The sequence below is a fragment of the Micrasema longulum genome, unplaced genomic scaffold, assembly GCF_059751315.1.
Source record: "Micrasema longulum isolate JH-2025_06_02 unplaced genomic scaffold, ASM5975131v1 h1tg000979l, whole genome shotgun sequence".
Classification (NCBI taxonomy): Eukaryota; Metazoa; Arthropoda; class Insecta; order Trichoptera; family Brachycentridae; genus Micrasema; species Micrasema longulum.
In genome coordinates this window covers 350,703-377,246 of record NW_028278169.1, presented here as the reverse complement: position 1 = coordinate 377,246, position 26,544 = coordinate 350,703, and the positions used below count along the sequence as shown (strand labels likewise).

The following is a 26,544-nucleotide window of genomic DNA, read 5'->3' as shown; positions in this document are numbered from 1 at the left end:
TGTATACCGCACGTCCGGAGACGCAGATAAAACTGGGCACTTTCTCGAGTTTTTGTATGGTCCTAGCTCCCATTGGAAACAATTCATCAAAAAAGCAAAACGATAGAGACACGCCAATGGTATATATATAGTATGGAAAGAAATTTGCGAAGAAAAGTGAGGCGGGTTTCCTCATAACAGAATCCAAGTAGATTGATTACACATATCTACGTATTTCGCAAAAAAAATCAAGTACTCTGATTGAATTATTAGGTATTCCCACCATAATCAAGTTTGTATTTTATATTCTCAGAAATATTTTCCCAGCATTCAGAATAACTAGGTACACACAAAGAGGCATGTATGTCCTTGACAAGATTAGTGCAAAATCATAATTCATTGTTTAGCGAGTATTTGTTTTCTCGTACTACTTTACTCCATTATTTACGACTGCCTCATTTTATTTATAACTTTAATTTGCTCGTTCGCAACTATAAAATATATTTTCACGTCGAAAACTAAGACATTCCTATTGTACTACATCAGGGCCGCTATCTTCATCGGTACATATCGATACCGTAGAGCAGGCACCGTGGCGCAGTTGGTTGGATGTCTAACTGGGAAACTGGCGTCGCTGGTTCGATTCCCGCCAGTTGCAAGAGAAAAATTCAAGAAATATTTTTTTCTTAATTGGTCTGGGTATTGTGGTGTATTTTTCATAACCTCCTGTCATATTCCTTTTTTCCCACCTGCTGACTAGCCTATAAATAGAGGCTTAGCGGGTTAGTCGTTTTAAAAAAAACATCAATATTTATATACGAAAATGTGTATATTTGTATAAAAATTCACAAAGTATCTTCGTCGGTTATTTGTAATTAAATATGTTAAGAAAAAAAATGTAAACATTTTCTATTTTACATACAGAAAACTTAATTTAACTTTGTAGATAAAATTGAAGATACACTTCCCATTAGAATACGGACCTAGGGCCTCAATTACAAACGCTATCTCCATCGATACATACCGAGACGGTATACTTAACTTTCCTACTAAATCTATTGAAATGAAAGAATAAATCATTTGTATTTTAATGGGTTTCTGTGATAAAAAGCAGCATCAAACTTTAAAACGACATTTTTAAAAAATAAATCGCAATTAAAGTAATAACTGCGGCCTCCCAATGTAAAATTGTACTAAAAATTAATAAATGTCAATGAATAATTGTATATAATCACTAACAGACTTTTCTGTTTTATATATGTACCGGTTTCAAGACGTACCCGTCAGGACACTAATTAGTGTAATTACTTTAATAAGCAAATCCCACTATAAATTTTCACAATTGTAGTTGAACCAAAATATAAAATCAACGTGCTGATAGGACACACGCTTTTAGTACCTAACACTAACATGCATCGATTATATTTTTTTGATAATGTATGTAGGGGCAATGAGAAAAGGGTGGTGTAAAGTGGAATTTGCGTGTTAGAATAAATAGTGTCCTAACTAAGAAACTGAGATGTATTGAATCCGGTAGACATAGAAAAGTCGGTAAGTGGTTTTAGACCATAATTCATTTAAATTTATTAATAAATTTGACCACAAAGATAATTTAAAAAATATTAATACCTAATGATATAATGTTATAAATTTGTAAAAGGTATCATAAACGGTTCAATGGACTCTAATAGCTGCTAACTGTAATGTAATGTAAGGTTAAAATCAATTTCGCAATTAATTCAATTTATTTCGGAACGACTAAATTACTTTTCGGATTTTCGATCAATGAGGAAATTCGGTGATTTTTTATTTGTTAATGAACTATTAAACAAAGCCAAAAAAACATTTTTAAATTTTCATGGATCGTATTGTCAGCGCCATGATTTTTTATAGTTTTGTTATTTTGAATTTACTCCTCGTGTGACGTCTCAAGTTTTCTTCCCCTTCTTTTCGGTGAGTACTGCTGATTTGTCAGTTGACTTTCCGCAAATCGGAAATTTATCACAACTCTTTATCATCGGTTGATTTGAAAGAACTAGTGACGTAGTTCAAAGAAGTTAGTTTTGATTAAAATGATTGTTATGTTATTTTTCTATAGATTTTCAGAAAAAATTCGCCGTATAGTTGAATGCTCTATTTTTCGCCACGTATAAGAAAATATTCTTCGTTTATATATAATTTTCCGTAGAAGTGGACTTCCTTATTATTGAAAGATGTATTCGTCTGTAAGCTAGGCGTTAAAAAAAGGTCGAAGCGAGAATTTCCACCGATATCAAATAATAAAACGAATAGTTATTTTATAATCAGTTATCATATCGTAATATTAATATCAATATGCATGTGGAAATAATATTATGCATCGTTCACATTGTTTTTAAAGCCGTGTTTACTTTATGTAGGTTGACAAAAGTCACGATTCGTAATACGGAAGAGTTACATTCATGTTGTTATATAACTTGGTGATTGTGATGCGTGAAACAATGTCGCTAACTTTATGGGAGTTGGTTCCATCATTCAGGTCTGGGCAAACTTTTAGAATGAAGGGTAAATAAAAATGATCAGCGGGCCGCAAGTTAATGACTATTTATAGGTAGATATTTATTGTCATGGAAATGAATTGCAACATACGTGATTCTCTAAATACCGACAATTTAGTTGCGCGAGTGGTTGATGGGATTGAGTGGTTTGTAGCTGGATGGACCGCTAGTGGAGGAGGGTCCACCTATCCTACCCATCCTGTGATCTCCCAACTTTCAATGTTTGTTATTCTCCTCGTCTCTATGACCATGGGTAGATACGGTTGCTATGGGAACCATTTTCCATATCCATAGCAACCAACAGCAACAATTACACATTTTTCTCTCTTCTTGATAATTACTGCTAACTACCGAATGTTCATAATTTTATCTGCCCGCATCTGCTCGTCTTATAATCATCTGTCCGCATCTGAACATCTTTACATTTTCTGACCGCCGCTCCGCCACATTCATCTTTATACTTTGCAAAAAACTGTAGTGGAAGTGCCGTTTTCACCAAAAAAGAAAAAAACTACCCAGAAGCCAGGACTTGGAGATATCATCCGGATTCCTGTCCCCGATTCCCTTTCCTGTCTTCCTGTAAAGGTAGGATTTTTGTCTGCTAAAGTTTGTTTGGCCGCATGCTGTTCATTTCCGCATTTTTTATCTCTGCGCAACGCATCTTTTATTTCCTCGCAAAAATTAACACAGATCAACGATTCAGTCACATAATATCCACGCAAATTATAATCGCCACCCCAAGGAGGTTGTAACTGGATTACATATTTCAACATTTTTTTTAATTTCAGGGTTGTAGTTTATTCTTTACACTACTGGTAAATAATGTTCGTCGGTGGTGCTTGGTCTTAAAGTGATTTAATTGAGATTTATGATTGAATTTTTTTTTCATGTCGACCTTGTTTAGGTAAAAGACATTTTACCACAAGTTAAACGTAACTAATAATCTTTTTTTCCAATTTTCCTTCATTATCAATGTAGGTATACTTAACTAATAATAATTTATTTATTTTTATTAGGGAAAAAATCACAGTTTTTACATACATTGCATACAAAAAATAATAATATATAAACAAAAATTGTGAAATCAGTCAATTTAAATTTTTAACAGTGATGTAAGTTATTGATTAAGTACATTAAAGCCATCAAAATAAAAGCAATTTAACAATTGAGAAATGTTAGGCACTTAGAAGTTGTAAGTAAAATAAAAATACATATATACAGTAATAAAAATAAAGTAAATAGAAATAAAATAAATTTAAATTTGAAGAATAAGAAAAGAAAACAGTTATATAAAAATAAAGTAAAGGGTACAATATATAATAATGAACATACATACATAATTACTGACATCGCATAACTAAACAGGTCTACTGTCTAAAAGGAATCTTCTATATTTCATATAGGAGAGATGAAAAATGTCTGCGTGACCGGAGAGAACAGTATTATAATAATGACATGCTTTAAAGAAAAAGTAGTTTTACCTTGAGTTAGTCCTAGGTACTGGCAAATTAAATGTAGTATGGAGTCTTGTTCTGTTGATAATATTAAGTATATCTCAATAAATAAGCTTATGTAGCTTTGTAACCGGTAGGTAGAAAACATAAAAAATAAGTGGTTTAACACAAAGTTGTTTTATATTTATTTTATTATAATGAATAACCACAAAGTTAGTGCTTTAAATACAAATTTTATAAATTTAGATGTATTCGTTGTCTTAATTACTCTTTGCTTTAAGTACGAAGATAGCGGGAGCGGGTTCAGTGCATTGATAATTTTCCATTCCCTCCTCCCTGCGACCGCTCGCCATATAGATCTACGTTTAAAAGCCAATAAATTCTGCAATATTTACTATTTATTTTTTTATTTAAAAGACAGATTTTTTGTCAGAAATGCGATTATAGCTCGTGGGCCGCAAAAAATGCGAATCGGCTCGCATGCGGCCCGCGGCCGCAGTTTGCCCAGACCTGCATTATATCATTCTAAGAAAGAGGTCGCCAATAAATAATACAAAAAAGGAATAAGTTATACAATTTAACCAACTGTAAAATAATTTGAGAATACCAACCCAACAAAATATACGTGCCAGTTAGCCATTAAAAGCAACTTGGTCGAATTTAGTTATGTGTTTGTTAAACTTATTTCAGAAATGTTTACAAATAATTTGTTTTCATTAAGTACAGCTCGATTCGTCAACAGATTCTCATATATTTTATCCTATTGGAAATAGTAATTACTCTTGCATATTTTTAATAAAAAATACATATTTTGTTTGATAAGTCGTTAGTAAAAGCAATTTTTCTCCATCAACTACAATTTGAGCATAGGTACATCGCACCTCTACATTTAACCAACGAGGAGGTTCAGTGCTACGGGTAATTAGACACAAAAATGTTTTCTTACGCGCGGTAAAAAATTGAGTATTAAATTGTACGGCGAAGTTTCTTGTAAATGGATGGAAAAAATAATAAAAAAGAAGTACATTGAACGACGTCACTAGTTCTTCCGAATCAACCAATGATAGTGATGTGATAGATTTCAAGTTTACGGAAAGTTATTTTGTGACGTCACACGCGGAGTTAATTTAAAATTTCAAAACTTCAAAAAATCTTAAACAAACGGTTCTTAATATTTTTGGATAATATTATGTTACAGATTTTCGGTGCAGTATCATTTTGTCATATTCATTACAATATTTAAGAACAATTAGGTCTTCCATACTAGTAAACCGTGTATTTTAAACATGTACCAGTTTGTATTTATGCGCTATTGTTATATTTTTTACTTTTTTATTTATTGCATTTACCGCTTCAGCCATTCACAACACTGGCATGAATAAAAACATGTACAAAAAACTTGAAAATTTTATATATGGATTTAATGCAAAACAAATCGGACTGATTTACGTAAAATTTCATTTTTTCTAAAATTCACTTAACATGATTTCTATATAAACTGATATGTTTTAATTACGAATTTCTTTTAGTACGGTTTCCATATAATGCGGAAGTGGTTTCTACAACGCGGTACGAACAATCTGATTAATATATTCAGGGTTTCTTATTGCGCGGTTTCTGTATAAATCGGTAAGAATTAATCGCGTTATAGGAAAGTTGACTGTATATTTTTGGTGTAATTTTTATGAAACTCATATTTTATTTTGCTATATCAAAAATCAAGGAATATTAAATTAAAATGTGTTTTATTGATGTCAGCGGAATGATTATTTTCATTTTTAATTGATATTTCAAATATATATTGTCTACTACGCTTATCAATTTAATGTGCCCTGTGATTTTATGTATACAATTTTTATTGTGTTTCTACATACAATCGTTTTATGGGTACCGCAGACACATAATACAATCCAGGTATGTATGTAATATTGCAATAAGGATATGAAAAAATATGAACAAAGAGCTATCATAAAGGTGATTGTAAAACGATTGGGTTGATAGCCAAAAGAGAAAGGATTGTAATAATCACATTGTGCAAGGGTTTCGATTATTTAACACCTTTGTTCGGACTTCAATACCACATAGGTTTAAAGAGATATTTTGATTTGGATTAAATAGCACCAATGTTTTGAGTTCGTCTAAATTTTCGAAGATGGGCTGTATTTCAGCCTGTCTACAAACATGTGGACATACTCAAAACATTGTTGATTAAACTAACCGGTAGAAAAAAAAGTACAGTAGAGCTCCGTTAACCCGAACTTCAGTCATCCGGATTGCCAAATATCCGGATCGTTATCGGGAAATTAAAAATAAAGGGCATGCTTAAGTAAGTTTACAGTGTGATTTCAATTTGCAGTATTATTTCAAAAGCAATAAAAAGGTCATCTTAGAGTAAATTTTGCGATTTCTCTCAAAATATTGAATTAATTGAATTTTTAATCCAACTACCCGGATTTATGCATATCCGGATAATGTCTGGCACTCATTAATCCGGACGATTTGAGATTTACTGCATAAAAATTGAAAAAGTGTTTTCAAGCCCATGTTATAAAAATTCGAAATGCTGATATTCCACTACAATTAAAAAGGAACTATTTACTCATTACCAAATACTTCTTCGTCTCGTCTTCAAGATTTGTTTTGATATTATTTTTTTTTAATATTTTTTTACCAATTCAGTAAAAACACAAGACATAATAGTACCTATAGAAAAAGAACAAAAATAAATAATTTCCTTCTAGTTACAAAAGTATATATATATTATGTATAAAGAACCCACCAAACATACCTCATATGACGGTCTCACAATTTTTGTTTACACAGTTTACCAATAATATTAATGTTACTGCAATAACCTTTTACTACTCAAATGCCGTTCATATAAGTTTTTCTAAAATTAAAACATATATTCAACCCTCACGATATAACGTTTACCGTCTCTAGATAGTGAAGCCTTTATAAATTAATTACAAGAATTTTTAGAAATACTGTTTTTGGTAAACATTAAGTTTTCATTTGTTCATTTAAATGTATTTTTTGTTTCTTACGTTCAAATATTTATACGGTGTATTTTTCATTGTATAGTTTTACGTTACATGCTGTAACGTAAAACTGATTATATCGCACCTTTGGGAAGAAAACGACCTAACTCAAAAAAAGCTTAAACTGAATTAAGATCATAAAACGACTTTAATGAATGTTGTTCATCTTTTTGTATTTAAAAAACGCAACAGTCGGGTGGGAATAGAATAAAACCGTAACATCGGTGTCTTTATTACTCAGAGAATTTAGATTCCACGTCAGTACGGAAGCGACGATATTAGTGTTGTGTTTACATTGCTGTGCGAAAGACGCAAAAATCTTTGATTTTTTGTTAAACGCAAGCCTTTCTTGGTGTATGCGGCAGTCGAGTGCTTCTAAGGTACACAAACTCTTTCGCGTTTTTCAGAGTTGCTCCTGACATTACTATATTCTTTCGCTGCTAATTACGGGCAACAGTCATTACTTTGGTTTTGCTCTTATTTATTTTCATATTATATTTATTATTTAATACATTTCCATGGATGTCAGAGCTTCAGTGAGTTCTTCTTCACATTTGGCAATCGAGGCAATGTCATCAGCAAACATTACCATATCCTACTGTTTTCCGTGTATTTTAACACCCTCTTTTTAAGACTTATATATTCCCTTCTCAAAAGTGTATCCCATCTCTGTTGCAAAAAAAAATTTGAAAAAATAACAAAGCTATGTGTCATATACTACGCAGTACGCGAGATCGTTTGTCTTCTCAAAATATGTTTTCATCTTCCCCTTTCTGCACAATTGAAAAAAATAATATTTATCAGATGTTGTCTAGCAACTGGGGGAAACGAACCCGCGAAGCTAGTTTCACACTTAGCCGTCTAATCAACTGACCCAGGGTGACTAATTAGTTATGAAAATTAGAAATAAACAGTGTACTTTATTCTAAATTTCATACCAAATCAAAACACCATTTTTAGTTGTGGCACTTTTAACGGGTAGTGCGTTATATCGGTATTTAAAAATTAAAAATAACAGCTTTTGTTTATTACTAGGAAATCAGGTTGTGTAGTAAAGCTTCTAGCGTTGCTTTCTATTGAAATTATTTGCCGCACTTAGGAAATCTGATCCGATACAATTACTGTGGAACTGGTCTGTAAAAAACCGGATTAACTACTTCCGGCGATCACTGTGATCTTATCAAACTGATCTTAATATCCACTATTCAATAATGTAATCTAACATCCACTGTTGGGTAATCCAGTCCATCGTTGTATATTTAGATCGCTCGGAGAGGAATGAATTATGGGAGCATTAGAGGATTCAATATCTTGGAGAATAAAACAAAGGCCTCCGTGGTGTAGTGGTCAAGACGCTCGACTCACGCACGGAAGGTTCCGGGTTCGATTCCCGGTGAGAACACAAAAATTAAAAATGTGTTTTTTCTCAAGCCTGGGTGCTCTGTGATGTAATTCACCACTGTAATTAGGCCTCCTGGCCTGTTGTGGTGCAAAAAAAAAAAAAAAGCGAGGCTCAAATCTATTAAATCTGGTCAAATTTGTAGTTTCTTTTTATTCTGAATTAAACGGTATGAATGATAATGGCTGTGGTGACTATTTAACAAAAATAAAACCACATATTAGGTTCATTAAATTCGTAGTCTTTGACAAATTTTGATACACATAAATATGTGATATTTTTTCTTTCAGTTCTTCAGAACAGCGTTTATTAAATATATTTAACAACAACTAAGTCAGGACTTTTCGGTGGGACACAATTTTAAAAAACTGGTTTATTTTAAGTACACACATAATAATATTTACACCAAAAACACACTTATAAATTATCTTTTAACATTAACTATATGGCGACCATTGTGGTGTGATCCGGGTTCGATTCCCGATGAGATCACAAACATTTAATGCGATTTTTTTCAAGCCTGGGTGTTCTGTGTGGTAATTCACCCCTGTAATTGGACGTCCTGACCAGTTATGGTGTAAAAAAAGTAATAACAATAAATATATAAACCTAGACCCTATTTTATAAAGTACTAAGGAGGTATTTTTTCTATTCTTTCCTTTTCATTTCGAGGTTATTAAGTAGTTGTGTATCAAACGTCTCTATTCGAGTCGTTTTAAGGGGTATTATGGCCTCTTTGTAAAGCAACTTTAGAGCTAGAATGTAGCTACATTTTTCTTTACGTACCGAGATTTTCCAAATTCCATTTATTTGTCATTAATTAATTCTTTTGAGAAACCTCGAGTACAAACTCGTATCTAGATATGCAGACAAGTCAAAACTATACTCACATTTATTTTTAAATACGCTAAAAATGGAATATGCTAGATTGTCGTATCATAATCTCCTTAATCAACCATGGGGGATGAAAATTCAATTTTCACTAACAATGAATTGAGCATACTCAAAATGTTTTTATTTTAGTTTTTCAAAGCCCATATCACCGCCAGCATACCCAAGTTTAAAATCATTTTAATTTATGCGTGCAGTATTTATTTATGTTTAAATGATTATTTTTCCAGTCGATGTATCCAATTTGAAACCCGGTCCGCCATTTTGTCCTTCCCGCGCTTGTGTTCTCCTTATATCGCCATCGTGACAACAGTCTACCGGAGCCTGCGCTTTTACTAGAACTAGGCCACGGAACAGACATTATTACCTACTCCCCGCGGTCCACACATTTTGCTTCGCTAGATCAGTGAACCGGGAACGCCACATTGTTATCTGCTGTCATGTTAAACGAACGATTTCATTGCTATTTTACGAAGATAAAAATGCTTCTGAACATTTCCAATGATGTATTTGGCAATGTTTTATTTTCTTTTTATTGAAATCAAATCAAGTCACATTATTATACAGGGTGTTCGGCAAAACGTTAAACATACGAAAATGGGGAGTAGGTGTGGTCATTTGTTACCTACTCAGCCCCAAAGATTTGACCTAGGCTCCAAGAATTTTTTTATGCTTTTTCTTTTATTTGGAATTTCGTAACTTTCATACCTTTAGCTCCTATAACTTTTTTTTTATGGGCAGATCTGTTTTTTTTATATTTTAATTAAAGTTTTAATGGTTGATAGGTCCTTTTAAGACCTAGACTAAACGTTGAAGAAGAAAAAAAGTTTTTGATCATGTAACTGATATTTTTTAAATAAAAATTACCGTATTAGAATTGATCGTTTAATTATTTTCACCTTTGCATTGACAAATTTCGCAAAACATTTTACTGTCCACATAAGTAGAATTTCGTCGAAATGGTCCGGCTAGGTAAATAACAATGAATAACTTTGGTTCCAAAAAAGATATCGAAACAAACTACATACTGTTAAAAAGCTCATACTTTAGATATGTTTTTGAAAAATTAGAAGTCTTCCATCATTTTCTGTTTTTTTTTAAATGCTTTAAATTTTGAAAAAGTTGAGCTTTAAATTTTTTAAAACTATTTTATTATGTTTGAGGGTCTATAACTTTGTTTCTAGCAATAACATGAAACCAATATTAATTTTAAAAAGACTTATCAGCCATTAAAACTTTAATTGAAATATTTAAAAAATCAGATCTGCGCATAAAAAAAAGTTATAGGAGCTAAAGGTATGAAAGTTACGAAATCGCAAAATTAAAAACATAAATCATATTTAAAAAATCTTGGGGCCTAGGTCAAATCTTTGATGCTGAGTAGGTAGCAGATGACCCCACCTATTCTCCATTTTCGTATGTTCAACGTTCTGCCGAACACCCTGTATATCGCTATAATAGTATACGCAACCCCGAGAACGTGGCGCAGAATGTGACTCAACAACAGTGGCGCATCTCAAAAAACTGTTTTTAACAGGAGAGCAGTTACACATACACCCGCGCTATCAGTAAACTAGCATTCATTCACGATAACAAAGGCACAACTTAAAGTATACACAATTTTAAATACGTGATCAATCAAAAACACTAATTAAATAACAGTTGAATCTGTTTAATTATACGTAAAACAAGCGACATTAGGATGAAAACAACAAAAATCCGCATATCCGCAAGTGAAATTAATACAAAATGCAAGGTTATGTTTTACATTGCAAAAAGTAAAACAATAACTCATTTTAAACATCATCAAAATTTGTATTTATTAATCTTGTATTGTTCGATGAAATGAGTTCCGTATTTAAGAAAAGCGTTTAAATTTAATAACGGAATACGGATAGCTGACAGTCTAATATTAAAATCTCATTAGAATTTAGAATACGGAAAATAAACCACTGTATACCAGCGGTGGCCAACCGGTCGATCGCGGCTATTATGCCTATCTATGGATTAGAGCGAAAACAAAGGTCACCGATGTGGTCCATAGGGCTGCCAACCAGAAATGGAGCTGGGCTGGTTAAATAGCCAAAATCACAGACTCTAGATGGACCAAAAAAGTCCTGGAATGGCGACCCAGAACGGATAGAAGAAGTGTCGGCAGGCCTCAGACAAGGTGGTCTGATGACATAAGACGAGTTGCAGGAAGTGATTGGATGCGGTTGGCTCAGGATAGAGAAATATGGGACTAAAGGGGGAGGCCTATTTTCAACATTGGACAAGAGACGGCTGATGATGATAATTATGCCTATTGATCGCGACAAGGCTAAGAAGTTGAACGGTTGATCGAAATAATCAGTTAGATATCCATTCAATTGCGATATTAAGAACGCTTACGGAATGTCCTATAAGATTGCAAAACTATTTTAAACGGACAATATATCACTGAAAAATATTTCAAAATATTTCTGAAAGCAAGGTCAGGCTCTGGTGCAGATTTCTGAATATTGGTTTCCAACGAGGGATATCCATATTTTTTTTAATGCGATGAACAATTGCACTTGCTTTTTAGTTCAGCATATTTATGTGAATCGGCATTTTTATACTTAAAACAAACGAATAGTAAACACTGTTCTCGCATGACAGACGCTCATACGTTGGACTCTTTAAAACCTGACTTTGAAAGATGCCAACACTAAATTGATACTCATAATGATTTTTAATTTTGTCCTGTATTTTTCCATACAGTAAACGTATTACAAAAATTAAGTATTTTGTTTAACTTATTATCATGTTGCACGCGTTATGAAAATATATTTTTCATTTAATTTAAATGGTAAAGTTTATTATGAAACTCTGATTAAATTATTAGTAGATTGCATGGACTCTGGTTAGTGAAAAGTAGATATCGGGTATGATCAAGTTGGCCACCCCTGCTGTAAAGTCTATACAAAGAATATATGTCCCCTACAACAATTATTTGAGCTATCGCATGTTCAATAACAAACATTTTAAAATATCTGTCTCTCTTATCTTTCTGTCAATAAACTGAAAATTTTATTGAAGTAAGTAATGACGAGTAAAATTTTCAAGATTCGTTCTAGAATAATAATTTCCTTTATGTAAGGGTTATTAAATTAGTGCTCGGCGGTTTCTGATAGTATAAAAAATATATTTCGCACCTGAGTTTGCACAAATATAGTGACACAAATCAAAAATTATAGTTTTTGAGTCAAGTATGCAGAAATTTAATCCACATTATTCTTTGAAATATGTGTGTGGCATTTTAAGCAAAAATGTAGACATTACACTTCTTTTTCGAAATTCAAGAAATAATAGTGTCATTTCTATTTCTAAAAATATTTAAAACTAGATAGCGCAAGCGAGTGAACTTGTGCCTTTATTTTTGGGAATTAACGTTAGATTATTGATAGCGTGGGTGAGTGTGTAACTGCTCTCCCGTAAAAAGGTTTTTTTTTAGTTGTGTAACTATTATTCCCGGTGTGATATTTTTATTGTTTATATTAAAATTTATTTTTCATTTTTATATAGTCGTGTCGAGTATGCGGGTAGCAAGTAATACTTCATAATTAATTTAGTAACTAGCAAACTTGTTTGCTAATGCGGTAAAATATTATTCAAAAATATTTTGAAATGTATATATTTATGTAAAATAAAAATTAAATGGAGTGTATTCGCGCCGCCAAAAATAACCTACAAGGCTTCCTATGGTGCAATGGCGAGTGATTAAAAAATTAAAAAATATATTTCTGTTTCTAACCTCTTGAGGAAGTCGGTGTACTCTGCCTGCCTGATGAGACCAGTCCGCATCATGATAGTCTGGAAGCACTGGCGCTCAATGGCCCACAGCTTGCAATCCGTGGCCGCCTTAATAGTGGCTGTCCTCTTGCAGTTGTAGAGGATAGCCAACTCCCCGAACACCTTCCGGGGAGCCATAGTACTGAGGTACTTGCCATCTCTGGACACCTCCACGCGACCCTCTGCAAGAATGGAAACAAGCAAATTACAAGGGAGAAATAATCTGACGATTCAGCTGGAAGATTGCAAATCTAGAACAGGTATAATAAATAAGATTGAGAAGAGGTCGCTAAGATAGCTTGATCGTCGAGAACGCATGGATGGTAATGTGGGACGAAGACATGTGTGGAAATAACAGAATATTTTGCGAAAATAAATAATTGGAATAAGTTTTAAAGCAAGCAGTAGGCTAGCGAGCACGCGTGAGATAAGTATTTTATAAAAAAACATGTTTTTCTTTGATAGATGGAACAAAAATATCTCAAGTGGCACGACGTCCGTCCGGCTTCAATATTTGTGTAGACAGAAAATTTATTCACGCGGTTCACTCCATACAAATTTATATGAAAATCATGCACGGCGAGATAAAACATGTAATGTTTTAGTAAATGACAGAACAAATGCAAATACAAATATTATTATATTTTTACCGGATTTCATTTTTTTTTCATGTTATTAGCATTAGCGCTTGAAAGATTTTAAATTGTGCCTACAGCTAAGGCATTTTTTACAATTTTTACCCATATTCAGGTATGATTAACTGTGTTCACGTATTACATACTGAAAAAATAGTTTTAACTAAACTATACTGTCGTCTTTTTTTTATCGTACATGTTTCAAAACTATTTTAATACTTTACTTTATGTCAATAATTACGCCATATCTTGAACTTTTCTATTTCACGCTCTTAAACATCGACAGTACTTACTGTCTGCGCACACTATGTAACATTCACCATTCTGTATATACGAGTATGTATGTACGTTCGAACATCAACGTTAACACAATTTTATAATGTAGATGGGATAGAATTTTCCACAAATCTCCGGTGTGTTGATAGTCCTGTCTGTTCACATTTTCAAATAAAAGACTATCAGTAATCAAAATTGACTTGCGATGATTTTCAATTCGGATGGGTGTCAATAAATTTTACTCAATACACGGGCATTGTTTTCAGAAAAAAAAACTCGTTTTTCAAACTTGAGGTTAAAAAAACTGAACACGATGCTCTAAAAGTGGAACAGAAAGAATCAAATCAAATTAATCTTAATACGATAGTTAATGCCAAATATCGTGTTCTAGATTTCAGTACCAAATACACTTATAGTTAAGCTGCAAACGGAATCGTGAAAGATTTTACGATACGCAAAACACCAATAAAAATCAAACGAATAGGTCCTAAGACATTTCCAGGTTACATAGAACGCGGTATTTAGCGATTGGTTCCGTTGGTTCGTATATTATCATTTTAATTCGGTCACTTAGAAGCGAGACTTGTCAGTGGGTCGATTACATAATTGCTTATTTAACGTAGTACTATCTTGTAAGAATCGGAGCATCATCAATAACAGCTCCAAATATCCGGCAGAGGATGGTGTTTATTTCGTAGACGGGAGTCGCGAAGAACTAATATAACTGGAGGTGAAATTGCCCATGGCGAATAGACAAAGCGGTCGACCGCTGCGTTAAGCGTAAAGCGTCATACGTCAGACGGCGTTCGCTGACACAAATCCCTTGTATCGGCACTCCTGTAGGTACTCGTATCATCGCTGTTACTCGAGAAGACGAACAGAGACCAGAGACCGAACGTTGAACTCTCGAACGATTGACCGAATAAATCGATCGCTCAAAAGACGCGGAAGTTACAAAATACAATGATTTTTATGTGTGTCAGATACGTTCTGAATGCAGTCTATTATTTTGCACAGCTACTGAAAATAATTTGAATACGTAACATATCAAAGAAAGACCGACAAATACATTCAATACACACAAATACTTCTTCGCAGTTCAAGCTAATTTCTGCAGACATGATGGTTTAGTAAGAAAAACTAACTGTATTCATTGCCTTTTTTAAAAAAAAATAGTATAAAGAAATGAATGATATAGAATACACAATACTCTTTCTTAATTATTCAATTATTTTGAAACATTTAACGAGAGGTCAAATATTTTGATGAAATAAAATTAAACAGTCTTCCATTAAGAACGAAGTCTTGCCATAGGTAAGTACAAACCATTTTTTTCTAAAAATAGATGAAACTTAATTCAAAATTACTGTCGTTTATTGATCATTATAAAGCAAGAGACTTGAATTAGAATGTACAGTGGTGGTACTGAGTAATGTTTGAAACCGCACCGAGAATCAAACGTTGTTTTTCTAACACAGCGAATTATTGTCAAATCCTTATCTACACCGTTAAAACGAGAGAGGAACGAGTTGAAGATAACCTTGCGAATATCCCACCCGAAGAATATTAGACAGATCATGATCGCGGAGTAATGATGACCGAGCAGAATAGCTGATGCATGGTAGACGTGTAATCAGTTCCATCAAATTGTATACGAAATTGAAAAGGTTGTTGTTTTAAGTTCCTGTTTGCTGCGGCAAGTGATTTCTATAACCGGTGGTTGACATTGAATCAGTACATTGTCATGGAAACTGTGAACGGCTTCACATGTAGACTATACACGGTACACGGTATAATATGCCCAGTTTTACTGATAGAGAACATTCCACCGGAGCATAATGTAATATATAATAATACTTGCGCATTATTCCGGCGTGTTAGGGCAGAAATCCGTTTCAACAACTGGCATTTTGCGTTTGAAATGCTGTTATGAATTTGTTATGGAGCGGAGAAACAATATTTGAATAGTGGTGCATTCAAGTGCATTATATCGTTACCCATAAAAGAGACATTTTTTGTTTATTTATTTTTATAAGCGAAATGATAAATTATAAATCTTGAATTCACTAGAAACTCTAATTTTTCAATGAATTCAATCTTTTTTTACATATTTAGACTTACAAAATATACTTGGATCATTTTATAGGTACTAATTTTATTTTGCATGTTACTACTACTGACAGATATGTTTTAGACTTTTGTTTTGTTGCCTTACTTGATATTTATTTTATTTCGTATTTCAAAGTACACTGATTTTATAATTATATTATTTATTTGTATTTAATAAAAAAACAACCGGCAGAATAATACAAACAGCACAACAATGAAATTGTTTTACAAAAATGTATTGAGAGTTAAGTGAATTTTCATTTGAACGTTTAACTTTCAATTAGAAAATCGAGGTAAATTTCTGTAAAAGCTGACCTAATCGACAAATATACAAAGTATATTTTTCAGTTTGATGATTAAAAATAGTCACGGGATTTATATTTAATTTCTTAATTTAGCGCACGTTTAGACGAAAAATTGATTGATATAACGAATCGACAAAATTGAGGAATGATAAAATAAAATAACAAACATTACGTATTTGGTATGGTTTTTTTTGCTTTAGAACAGGGTATACAGTAACAACCTAATTAGGCCAATTTATTATAAAAAAAATATATTTCACACTATTGTGCAACTTTATTAAACTAAGATTTTGTTTGTGTAATATATAAGTGTAAGAGATAATATAAATGTATGAAACAAAAAATAGTTTCATTTATTCTTCCCACGCGACATCCTGAGATTCGCGCGAAATTCTATTATTTACGCATTTTAAGCATATGGTTTTTCAAGTGAATACAATCAGCGACCCTTTTGAATCAAAATACACGATTTTTGTATTGCGTAAGGTACATGAATTGGTCCTTGGGGATTATACCAGATGGCTAAGTGCCAAACGCATCTGAGCTCTAGGTATATTACATCCTGTGGAGTACGTAATTTCTACCATCAGCTACTAAATACAATATATACTATGTACGTACATGACACAAATATAATACCTATTTTTGAAAAAAAAAAAACAAAACATAATGACAGAAAATTTCTTGTATCAGCAAAATACTATAAAGTCTTTACTTTAAAAAAAAGAAAAAATCAGTACAGTTTTGCAGTAGGATTTTCCTATCTGATAAGTCTTAATGCTTGGCCATAGTAGCGAAGCATTTGCGGCGTGGCGCGGGCACGGAATTACTATGGACACTACGCTTGTTTACCATATGTTTGAGTTCATCGCGCCTGCGCCGCGCCGCAAACGCTTCGCCACTATGGCCAAGCACTAAATACTATGGTTATGCACATAGTATTGTATTGAGTATTGATTAAATAATTAAATCTTCTCAATAATAATAATAATAAAAATATCTTAAGAAATGTTTCTTCACAATTTATTAACAATTCAATAGTAAAAGAAAACGGGTACACCTAATGGTGCATAGGACACTGCATAGGCAGAACAAATTCATAACATACTGATCATCTGTTGCATGAAAGTAAGGTGATCAGCCTTACGTCTTAGATACTAAACCAGGAATGTGAAATATTGCAGTCAGGAACCACTTTTTATCAAATTTAGACCAGGAATCGATTTTTACCGGAGGGTAGTCATTAAGTTGAAAGCACCCGTCAAAGAGTCTGGTTCTATTTCATACACAAAACTGTATTCTTTTCCTCACAAAAAAGGAAATGAATAATTAGAATACTATATAATAGATATAAATAAAATATATATGCCGTATTAAATAGACTTCATGAACTCGGCAATAGTTATTCCCACGTATCCGATATATTTAGTGTAGGGTTATTATTCCTATAGAACAAACCTTTTGAACTTTTTCAAAGATGGCGAATGGTAATTATATTTATTTATTCATGCATTTCATTACATTCACAGTTTTTTGTTCACTTTGCCCAGCTGTATGAAACAGTACTTATGATTTTCTTGTTGTATTACTGTAGAATGTTTTATGATTTAAACTTTCTACTGAATATGCTGTATAATTTTTAGGTTAATTTTTTAAATATAAATCTTGCATAATTTTTAGGTTTAATTTTTTTTTTTATAAATCTTGGGTATAAGGAAATTTGTGTTTTTAAAAAAAAAAAAAATCCAAATATGTAGTATTATAAATGTTTGTTAAAGGCAGATTTGCCGTTGATGTTAATAAAATAAAATAAAGAATGGTCATCGATGACTAATATTTCAAAAATACAAAATGGGAAGCTTCAAGTAATTTGATTTAATTATTGACTAATGACCTTGTCGCACGAAATAAAGCAATTTTACTTTTCACGTTTTCCATTGTGAACTTTCAAATTGTGTTTTACCTTACACATTTTTTTTAATGTTACACAGCATGTTTTCTGTCATTAGTGCACCAAAATGATACTCTCTAATGAGCATCCATTAATGTTATTACTCTTTTAGATACGATCTTAATATACGATCATTTTCGACGTCACGCCGCCAAAGTATTATTTTGCTCAAATAAGAAAATAAAATGAAAAATGCGGCGCCAAAAAAATAAATTAAATGAATAGTGTTATGATTAAAAACAATTATCGTTTGCTCTTACCGGTAGATTGATTACTTCGCTGTAAAAATATTAATTGTAAGGCAGGTACAATCATGATTTATTAAATAGACACTAGAAAACTTGCGAGATAATCAATTATAAGTCTTTACTAAAAAAATTAGTACAGTTTATTAATAATTAAACTTTTATACGGTACAAAATAACTTTAAAAAAACGTACATAACTTTTTACCCCCATTAAGTTTAATACAGTGGTAATAATTAAGAAAATATACATAATGTGAGCTATAGAAATGAAGTACCTACTTTGAAAGCAAAAATGGATGAAAAAAATCAATATAACAAATTCAAATTTGAATTCGTTGCAACAGAGAGGGAAAACGTTTTTGAGAAGGGAATTTGGAAGTCTAGGCATTCACAGGGCTTATGACCTGTCATTTACTGGTTTAAGTGGCCACTTTACACACTGTGTAAAATTCACCATTCTGCCTATGATGAACATTCACATTTCCTCAACTCTTCCATCTGTTGACTTTTTGTGAATTTAAAGAGCTGAAACATTTATCATGTGGGGTGAGATTCATCCGGCTGAACCAATTCACCTATTAGGCAACGTCTGAAAACAATTTTCCATTTTTTATACTTCTTCTTTTACCGGGTAGTTAATTTAGCAATGTTTTGAGTATGTCCAAATGCTTGCAGACTGGCTGGATTTCCTCCCTGGGGAGTTATTCATTTTATAATTTATTGCATCGGTAAGGGATCCCTCCTGGATTAATTATATATTGTGAAAATACAAGGAAAACTGGTCAAGTCGGAATTTTTATTTGTTGGTAAATCAAGATTCAAGTGACAACTAATATTTTTTTCCTATTTAGTATACATCGAAAGTTTTAACTTAAAAGTTTATTTTGCTTTACATAGACATAGGATTAGCACTGTATTGTGTTAGTATGGAAGTCTTTTGATTTTGTCAATATTTCCAGTACCGGATGTTCATGTATTGTAACTTGATCGATATACTAGCAATTTTGACAATAAAACTTAGAGATATAAGGGGACTTGGTTTTTTTCAGTAAAAGGTAAGATCCAGAACTAAAACTTGGGAGAAAAAATCTAAAAATTAAAAAAAAATTACTCAACCAGTTTTCCTTGAATGCTCACAACATATTATATATTTTTTCAAACCTGGAATATAAAGCCTTTTTAAACCGTTTTCAAAATCAAAAATAAAAGAAAGTCAATGTCGTATTTTTCGCACATTCGTCGTTGTTCTACAATCACGACAAAATATACGCTTAGCAAAAACATTTATAGACGTATAAAATCAAAAAGTGACGTAAGTTTTAAAAAAAAGTTGAAAAACAAAATAACTTTTTAAATCGAAAGTTACGCTATTGAAATAAAAACAAAAATAAGATTTATTAATAAAAAAAGAAATTACTTCTTTTGGAAACAGCAACCACAGATGAAAACAAAAGAACCTGTTTTCACCACAAAACAAAAGAACAGCGACGATATTCTTCGCCATAATGTTACGAGTTACGGGCGTTATTTAGTGCAGTGCAGTGGTCATATTCTCCGAAATATGGTGTTTATAATGACGTCATAATGATAAAAAAGTGACCGGATAGTGTCCCCTTTCACTTTCGAGTATTGAAGTATTACGTAATGGGAATTCTGTAGCACGCCAACAATAAAACATATAATGGTTATTATTTTAATGGCGTACCTTGTCAATAGATACCACCATTTTGTAAATGATGGACGAGAAAACACTATTGTTTTACAACGGTAAAATATGTTGTTACCTCATCTAAGCAAACAAGAAAATTGTCAGAATCGCAATTTAAGCGCTAAATTAAATACTGAATTCGTACGCATGAGTTCGAATCTCGAAAAGATTTTCATGAATATTACTCAAAATGTGTTTTCTTATTGTAGTATTTAATAATTGCGCCGCATTAGAGTGCGAAACATTAAAAAAAATGTTGTTGATAAATTTTGTTTTAAAAAATATATATATTACTATGGATGCAAGTTATTTGTACCTTGCTTTTGTTTTTGCAAGTTTTTATGGAATATATTTATCTTGAAATTGTATTTAGTAGACTTTAACATTCTTCCACCAAAGATAACAAAAATAAAAGCGAAATCAGAATTCATAAAATAACACATTGAAATATTACATTTAATATATTTTTTTAAAATAGACATAAATGTTTGACACAAAGAACAAAAAGAGCTAAATACCGCCATTAAATAACTTAGCCTGCTTGATCGTCTCTGTAATGAGTTGAACAGTCTCTCTTCGTGTAACATTACAGTTCAGAAGCCTAGCTAGGTTATTAATATGTCGCAGCTATCCGAGTGTTAAGTTTGCATTCAAGCTCCCATTTCGGCCTATCGACATTGGGCAGTGTGTAAGAAGATGTTCTTCAGTCTGCTCAATGATGCCATCACATGGGCAGCAACTGTCATCTTGCAGCCCAAAGCCATGCAGATATTCCCTCATTCATCCATGCCCCGAAAGAGCCCGAGTTAGTTCGTATGTAGACGTTTCAGGCTTCCAAAATGTTTTGGCCTCGTCTGTACTTCTCAAAAGTTTCATAATCCACTTATTGGCAGTTTCTTATTAATATATTTTCCTCCACTCATTGGATTTGTCGTTTGAAAGGGACCACCTTACATGGACCACCTTTATTGGAACTTCATCCAAGTTCGGCCTCACTTTTTTGACCGTAGCAGCCTTGGCTAGCTCATCTGTCCTCTCATTTCCGATTTCCCCAACATGAGCTCTAACCCAGCAGAATTGATAACATATGCCCCGTGCACTGAGAGCAAAGTGAAGTTTTTGAATGATGCTTACTATGGCATTTTTAGAGTAAACAGAGTTAAGCGCGAGCAGTTTAGACGCTGTCCTATCGTTGTGAATTGTGACACTTGCGGGGCTAGTAAGTTTTCATTGTATCCATAAAATTGCACTTTTAATACCAACCAGCTCTGCCTGGAAGACTGAGCACTCATTTCCAAGCTTTAGTTTTCGCTGGTCTATCTCTTCGTGTTCTATGTAGACAACGAAGGCCGCTCCAGCGTGTCCATTCAGTTTGCTACCATCAGTGTAGATGTGGATTAGACTAGTTTGAGTTGGTGATGGCGTGTTTGTATTTTCTTCTAGATTCACTTGAATATCAACACACTTAGCGGGATCTGGTGGTGAGCCATATTCAACTCGGCGCTGATATATACGGTCATTTAGAAGTATTTCGCTTACTCCACTGCGTTTTGTTTTATCCAAAGACACGATTTCAGCAATTTTGAGATCTATGGGCTCAAGATCTCCAATTATTAGAGCTGCATAGAATGAAATTGTTATATTGCTAACAATTTCGATATTAAAAATAATATAATTAAATGTTTGTTCTTAAAATTTAATAAAGCATAAATAAAATTGAATAATGCATAGGTAAAAAACGAAATCTTATTAAAAGTACAAAAATACGAATTTTTACTACATTCATTTTTGTATCGTGAAAAAACACGTATTGTTTATACAAAATGTGGACAGCAGTCATTCAGTTGTGTTATCATTATTTTCTTTATTTGCGAATGGGGTGCATTAATAAAAGCCCAAAAAACTATAGACGCCCGCATACTGTCCTTTTTGTCTCCGACCCCGAGATAAAAGCTTATAAGGGGGTCCCGAACACATTATCGGTCTGAAAACGATAATGACGGCACTATAAAAAATCACTACATTGAATGACGACAGTTGCTTCAATAGAATGATATTCATTTTTATTCTTGTGATTACTAAATTATTATTATTATTATTGGATAACTTATAAAGCGCCATTTTTGTGATATAATACATCAAGGGCGCTTAACAAAGTGATTCTACAGATAAATAAATTTAATTAAAGCTTTTAAATTTGTATATTTGTTTTTTAATATTTTATTATCACATGCTACGGATTTATTCAAATGATTTAGAAACTGGAAAATTTTAATTAACCTAAGAATTTAGCCACTAACGTTTAATGAAACATAGCTAACTTAATAGATTTATTAATTTTAAAAAATGAGATAATATGTCATGGATAATTGAATATCAACTTTTTTTATTTTGTGTATTTTAAAAAAAAATATATTTTTCCATAGTCTATGTTATTTGTTATGACATGCCCTACAAGTGTTTATAAATATATGAACTCTATTAAAGTTTTACTACATATTTTTACTTTTCACTTTATATTTTTATAAGTTTATATGCAAAAACAACAAACGGGAAAAATTACAACGCTAGTGCTTTAAATGTTAGTTAAAATTTATTATTGATCATTGTTTGTGATTAGTATAAAATAGTGTTTATATTGAATACGTTTCAATTATCGATTGATGTATTTATATCAGTTTCGACATAATTAATCTCTTTTCAGGATTATAGAAAATGTTTTTATAGTTTTGTATTAAGTATTAGAATGACATCACAAAATATTAGTTTTAGAGTCAAAAACGTGGTTTAAAATAATAAAATTATATTATGCATGACCATAGTCATTTCATCAAGACACAGAAGTACACAATGCGAATATTGTTTAAATCTGGTAGGTTATTGATTGAATTGTTTGAAATTTATAAGTTACGATATTTAATGTAAGACAAAATTAATTATAATATCAATTTATTTTATTTAATTTTTATTTTAAATGGTTATTATACAAAGATGAATAATTGAAAATGTACGATTTGTAGGTATGTTGATACAATTTCACATGCATATATAAATCTTAAATTATAGAATTACCTACACATAATACATGAAATTACATTTGTTGATTTTTTATATATTTTTTAAATTTCTTATACAATACCATACAAAATAAGCTGTGCATGTGTACTTGTTGATTGAGATTTATTCCTAAAAGATTATTCGCAAAAGTTGGGAGAATATCATAAAATGTGTCTTTGGTTTTGTTATTTCGTTAATCAGATAGATTTTAACTCTGCTCCAATTTTCAAATGTTCTTTTGTCTCTCTTTGTAACGTTATTAAGGGGTTTTGCCACTAGTACATACTTGAAAAATGTTTGAAACCTAGATTCTCAAGCATCGTAGAACACTCTCGTAAAAAAAATTTAAAAAACAGACGGTAGTGTGCATGGCACACCAAAATTTATATATCTTATTACCTATAGTCTGGTTATTCTTCTAAGAGAACTAATCATTTTTCTTAAACTCGATTATAAGCACAAACTGAGCTGAAAGTAATCCTAAAAAAAACATATTTAAAATAAATTATTTTTTTGGTGTGTGCAATTATTTCTACCTAATAAAAATGATTCGTAATACCACTAATGAAAACATCGCATCCGGAGACAATAATTTAAAAATTAAAACCGGTCTTTACTAAACTAATCACTACTGTTTCAACAACATTAACTTGACAGATGTCAGTAATAAGAATATTAAGTGTGAAAGTTTGACAGAGCAAATGAATTGTCCGTTTAAATTATGTAATTACATGTTAATTAGAGTTTTGAAAGTAATAAAAATGTAAATCGAACGTCACAGATTAAACAAATGAGCTCTGGGAACCTATGTATGTACAATTCTTTGTAAAACATTGTAACGTGTTCAAGAAAAACATAATGATCGGTTTTTAAAGAAGACACGCCGGTGTACCTATGTTTAATTGCATTTTATTTCAATAAAGAATCATTGAATTAACTGACGATAACTCTCTATGAAATTTGCATAGTACTTTGCTTTTGCTTTGCTTTAAACAGTTAATGCATAGATATAGATATAACTGCATACATAAAACTTTGCATTTACTTCAAAAAGTATTTACTCCAATAACGTGTCGGCTACGAAAATGGATGATATTGGTAGATGGTACGAACATGTATGTTCTGACATGACTCTGAGAAAATAAACAATGTTCAATGATAATGAAAGAGGTAAGCAAAGTAAAAGTGGTTTTTGAAGGTCAAGAGTAAGTAATGGTTGGTAATTTTGAAGATACGCGTTTTAAATATCATTTTATCAATTTTACGTTCTAAATAATACCAAATAAATTAGCATCAATGAAATCAAAAGCATGTATGTAGAAAACAAAGATACAAATAAGTATTTTTTTTATTTTGTAATGTAATAATTCAATCAAGATTCATACTTTTAAAAATAAGCCGTAATAATGGGAGGGATTTGAGTGGGAAACTCCTTGATGATTTTCCGAATGTTTGAGTTTGCTGTTTACCATATACTTATTTTTTTTAAATTATTATTTTGTTTCGGATCTTATATAATATTTGTGGTGATAATATACTCGTTTGTCTGTGTTGACTAATTACTCGTCCTAATTCAACACAGGACTTTTAGTCCCGTTTAGTCCACTTTTAGTCCCTAAGTTGGGACTTATGTCTTAAAAAATGTGTAATAAACTGTTTAAAAGTAAATAAAGCAATAAAATAGATAAATTATACCACCTAAAGGTATTCATGGATTAAACATTGAAAAAACAATTAATCAAAATCGTTTTATTAAAATAGTAAAATAACATGTAATTTAACAAAAATACATACTTACGTGGTATCTTATGTAACTGAAACTTAACACAAATATTTCATGTGCACCGAAAATATGTACAGACATAAAAGGATGAAAAATTTAATTTTCAGATTATTAAAAACGCAATAAAATTGATTCAGATTTTTCATAAGCATCATAAATCGTGAATCCTACTATATTATATTGGAGAACCGTCTAAAACTTTGTAGAAGATGTAGATCTTTGAAGTCCTGGTTCCGACTCTTATGGATGGGAGCGAAGTATAAATTGGAAAAACAAAAGTAAAAGTAGGGTGAATGCTATTGAAATGCGATCTCAGACGAATGTGCGATAAAATTATGTATTGTGCACAACATTGAGATGGCGAATATCGAGATTCATGCATTATGTATGGCTGAGGCAAGCACTGCAGAAAAAGTCCAAAAAAAGGGTGTGCTTTGGTTTGGACATGTATAGCGAATGAACAGTAAGAGAACGGCATAAAGGATTTACGATACAAATGATGATTGATGCAGAAAATTAGGAAGACCCAGAAAGACATAGCATGACCAAATTTTGAACAACGATGTACAATTTAAGACTTGGAATAATCGTCGTGCGTACATGAAAAGAAGTATAAAGTGGCGTTCTATCTTCTCTCCCTAGTCCTACGGTGAAACAGTGTGTCGGTTTGTTTGTATAAATAATAATTATATTTAACAATATATCAAGTAGATGTAACTCAAACCTATAAAACGAAAGGAAAATATACTATTTGTACCTTAGAGCAGCGGTTACTAATCTTTATGCTACTACGCCTCCCCGAAAAAAATTCCGCGTCTCCCTATCTTTGTTTTTTTAATAGTTAAAATAATATAGTCACGTTTTAAATAATAAAAACTTTATACAGCAAAAAAACTGTAAATTACAATCAACAGCATAATAACCAGGCATAGCGCCCTTGCGGTGATTTTCACAAAAATGGCACAATATAAATTATCAAAATATATATATAAATATATGTTATAACATATACGACATACGTTCATGTGTATTTATTTTGGAGGATGGTACATAATCTAAAAATTTAATGCGAGGATTGTTGTTTATTGACTCAGAGTTTATCAAATCTTGGGAGTAATATGGAGAGTGCCACTCGTATTTTCTTTTCGACTACTAACCTGGCTCGATATTTGGTTTTAATTGCAACCAGTGCCAAATAGCCGTACCGTTACAAATGGTAGAAATACCCGCTTTCTTTGCAATACAAAGATTCATACTTTCCGCTAAAATTAATCCAAAATAAGTTAAGGTTTCATTTTGAAACATTTGAAGACATTTGTTTTAGTGAGCTATCGCATGATAAATCTATCAATTTAATTT

The 26,544-nt window shown here is 31.9% G+C and overlaps 1 protein-coding gene across 3 annotated transcripts in view; it reads right to left on the bottom strand.

Moving 5' to 3' along the window:
* The window catches only part of for (cGMP-dependent protein kinase for), a 328,386-nt gene that overhangs the window by 38,975 nt on the left and 262,867 nt on the right, over nt 1-26,544 (bottom strand). For all 3 annotated transcript variants that reach the window (XM_088232398.1, XM_088232396.1, XM_088232397.1), the window contains one exon: nt 13,077-13,296. In XM_088232398.1, the coding sequence (XP_088088524.1) occupies nt 13,077-13,296 (220 nt within the window). The remainder of the gene's footprint in view (nt 1-13,076; nt 13,297-26,544) is intronic.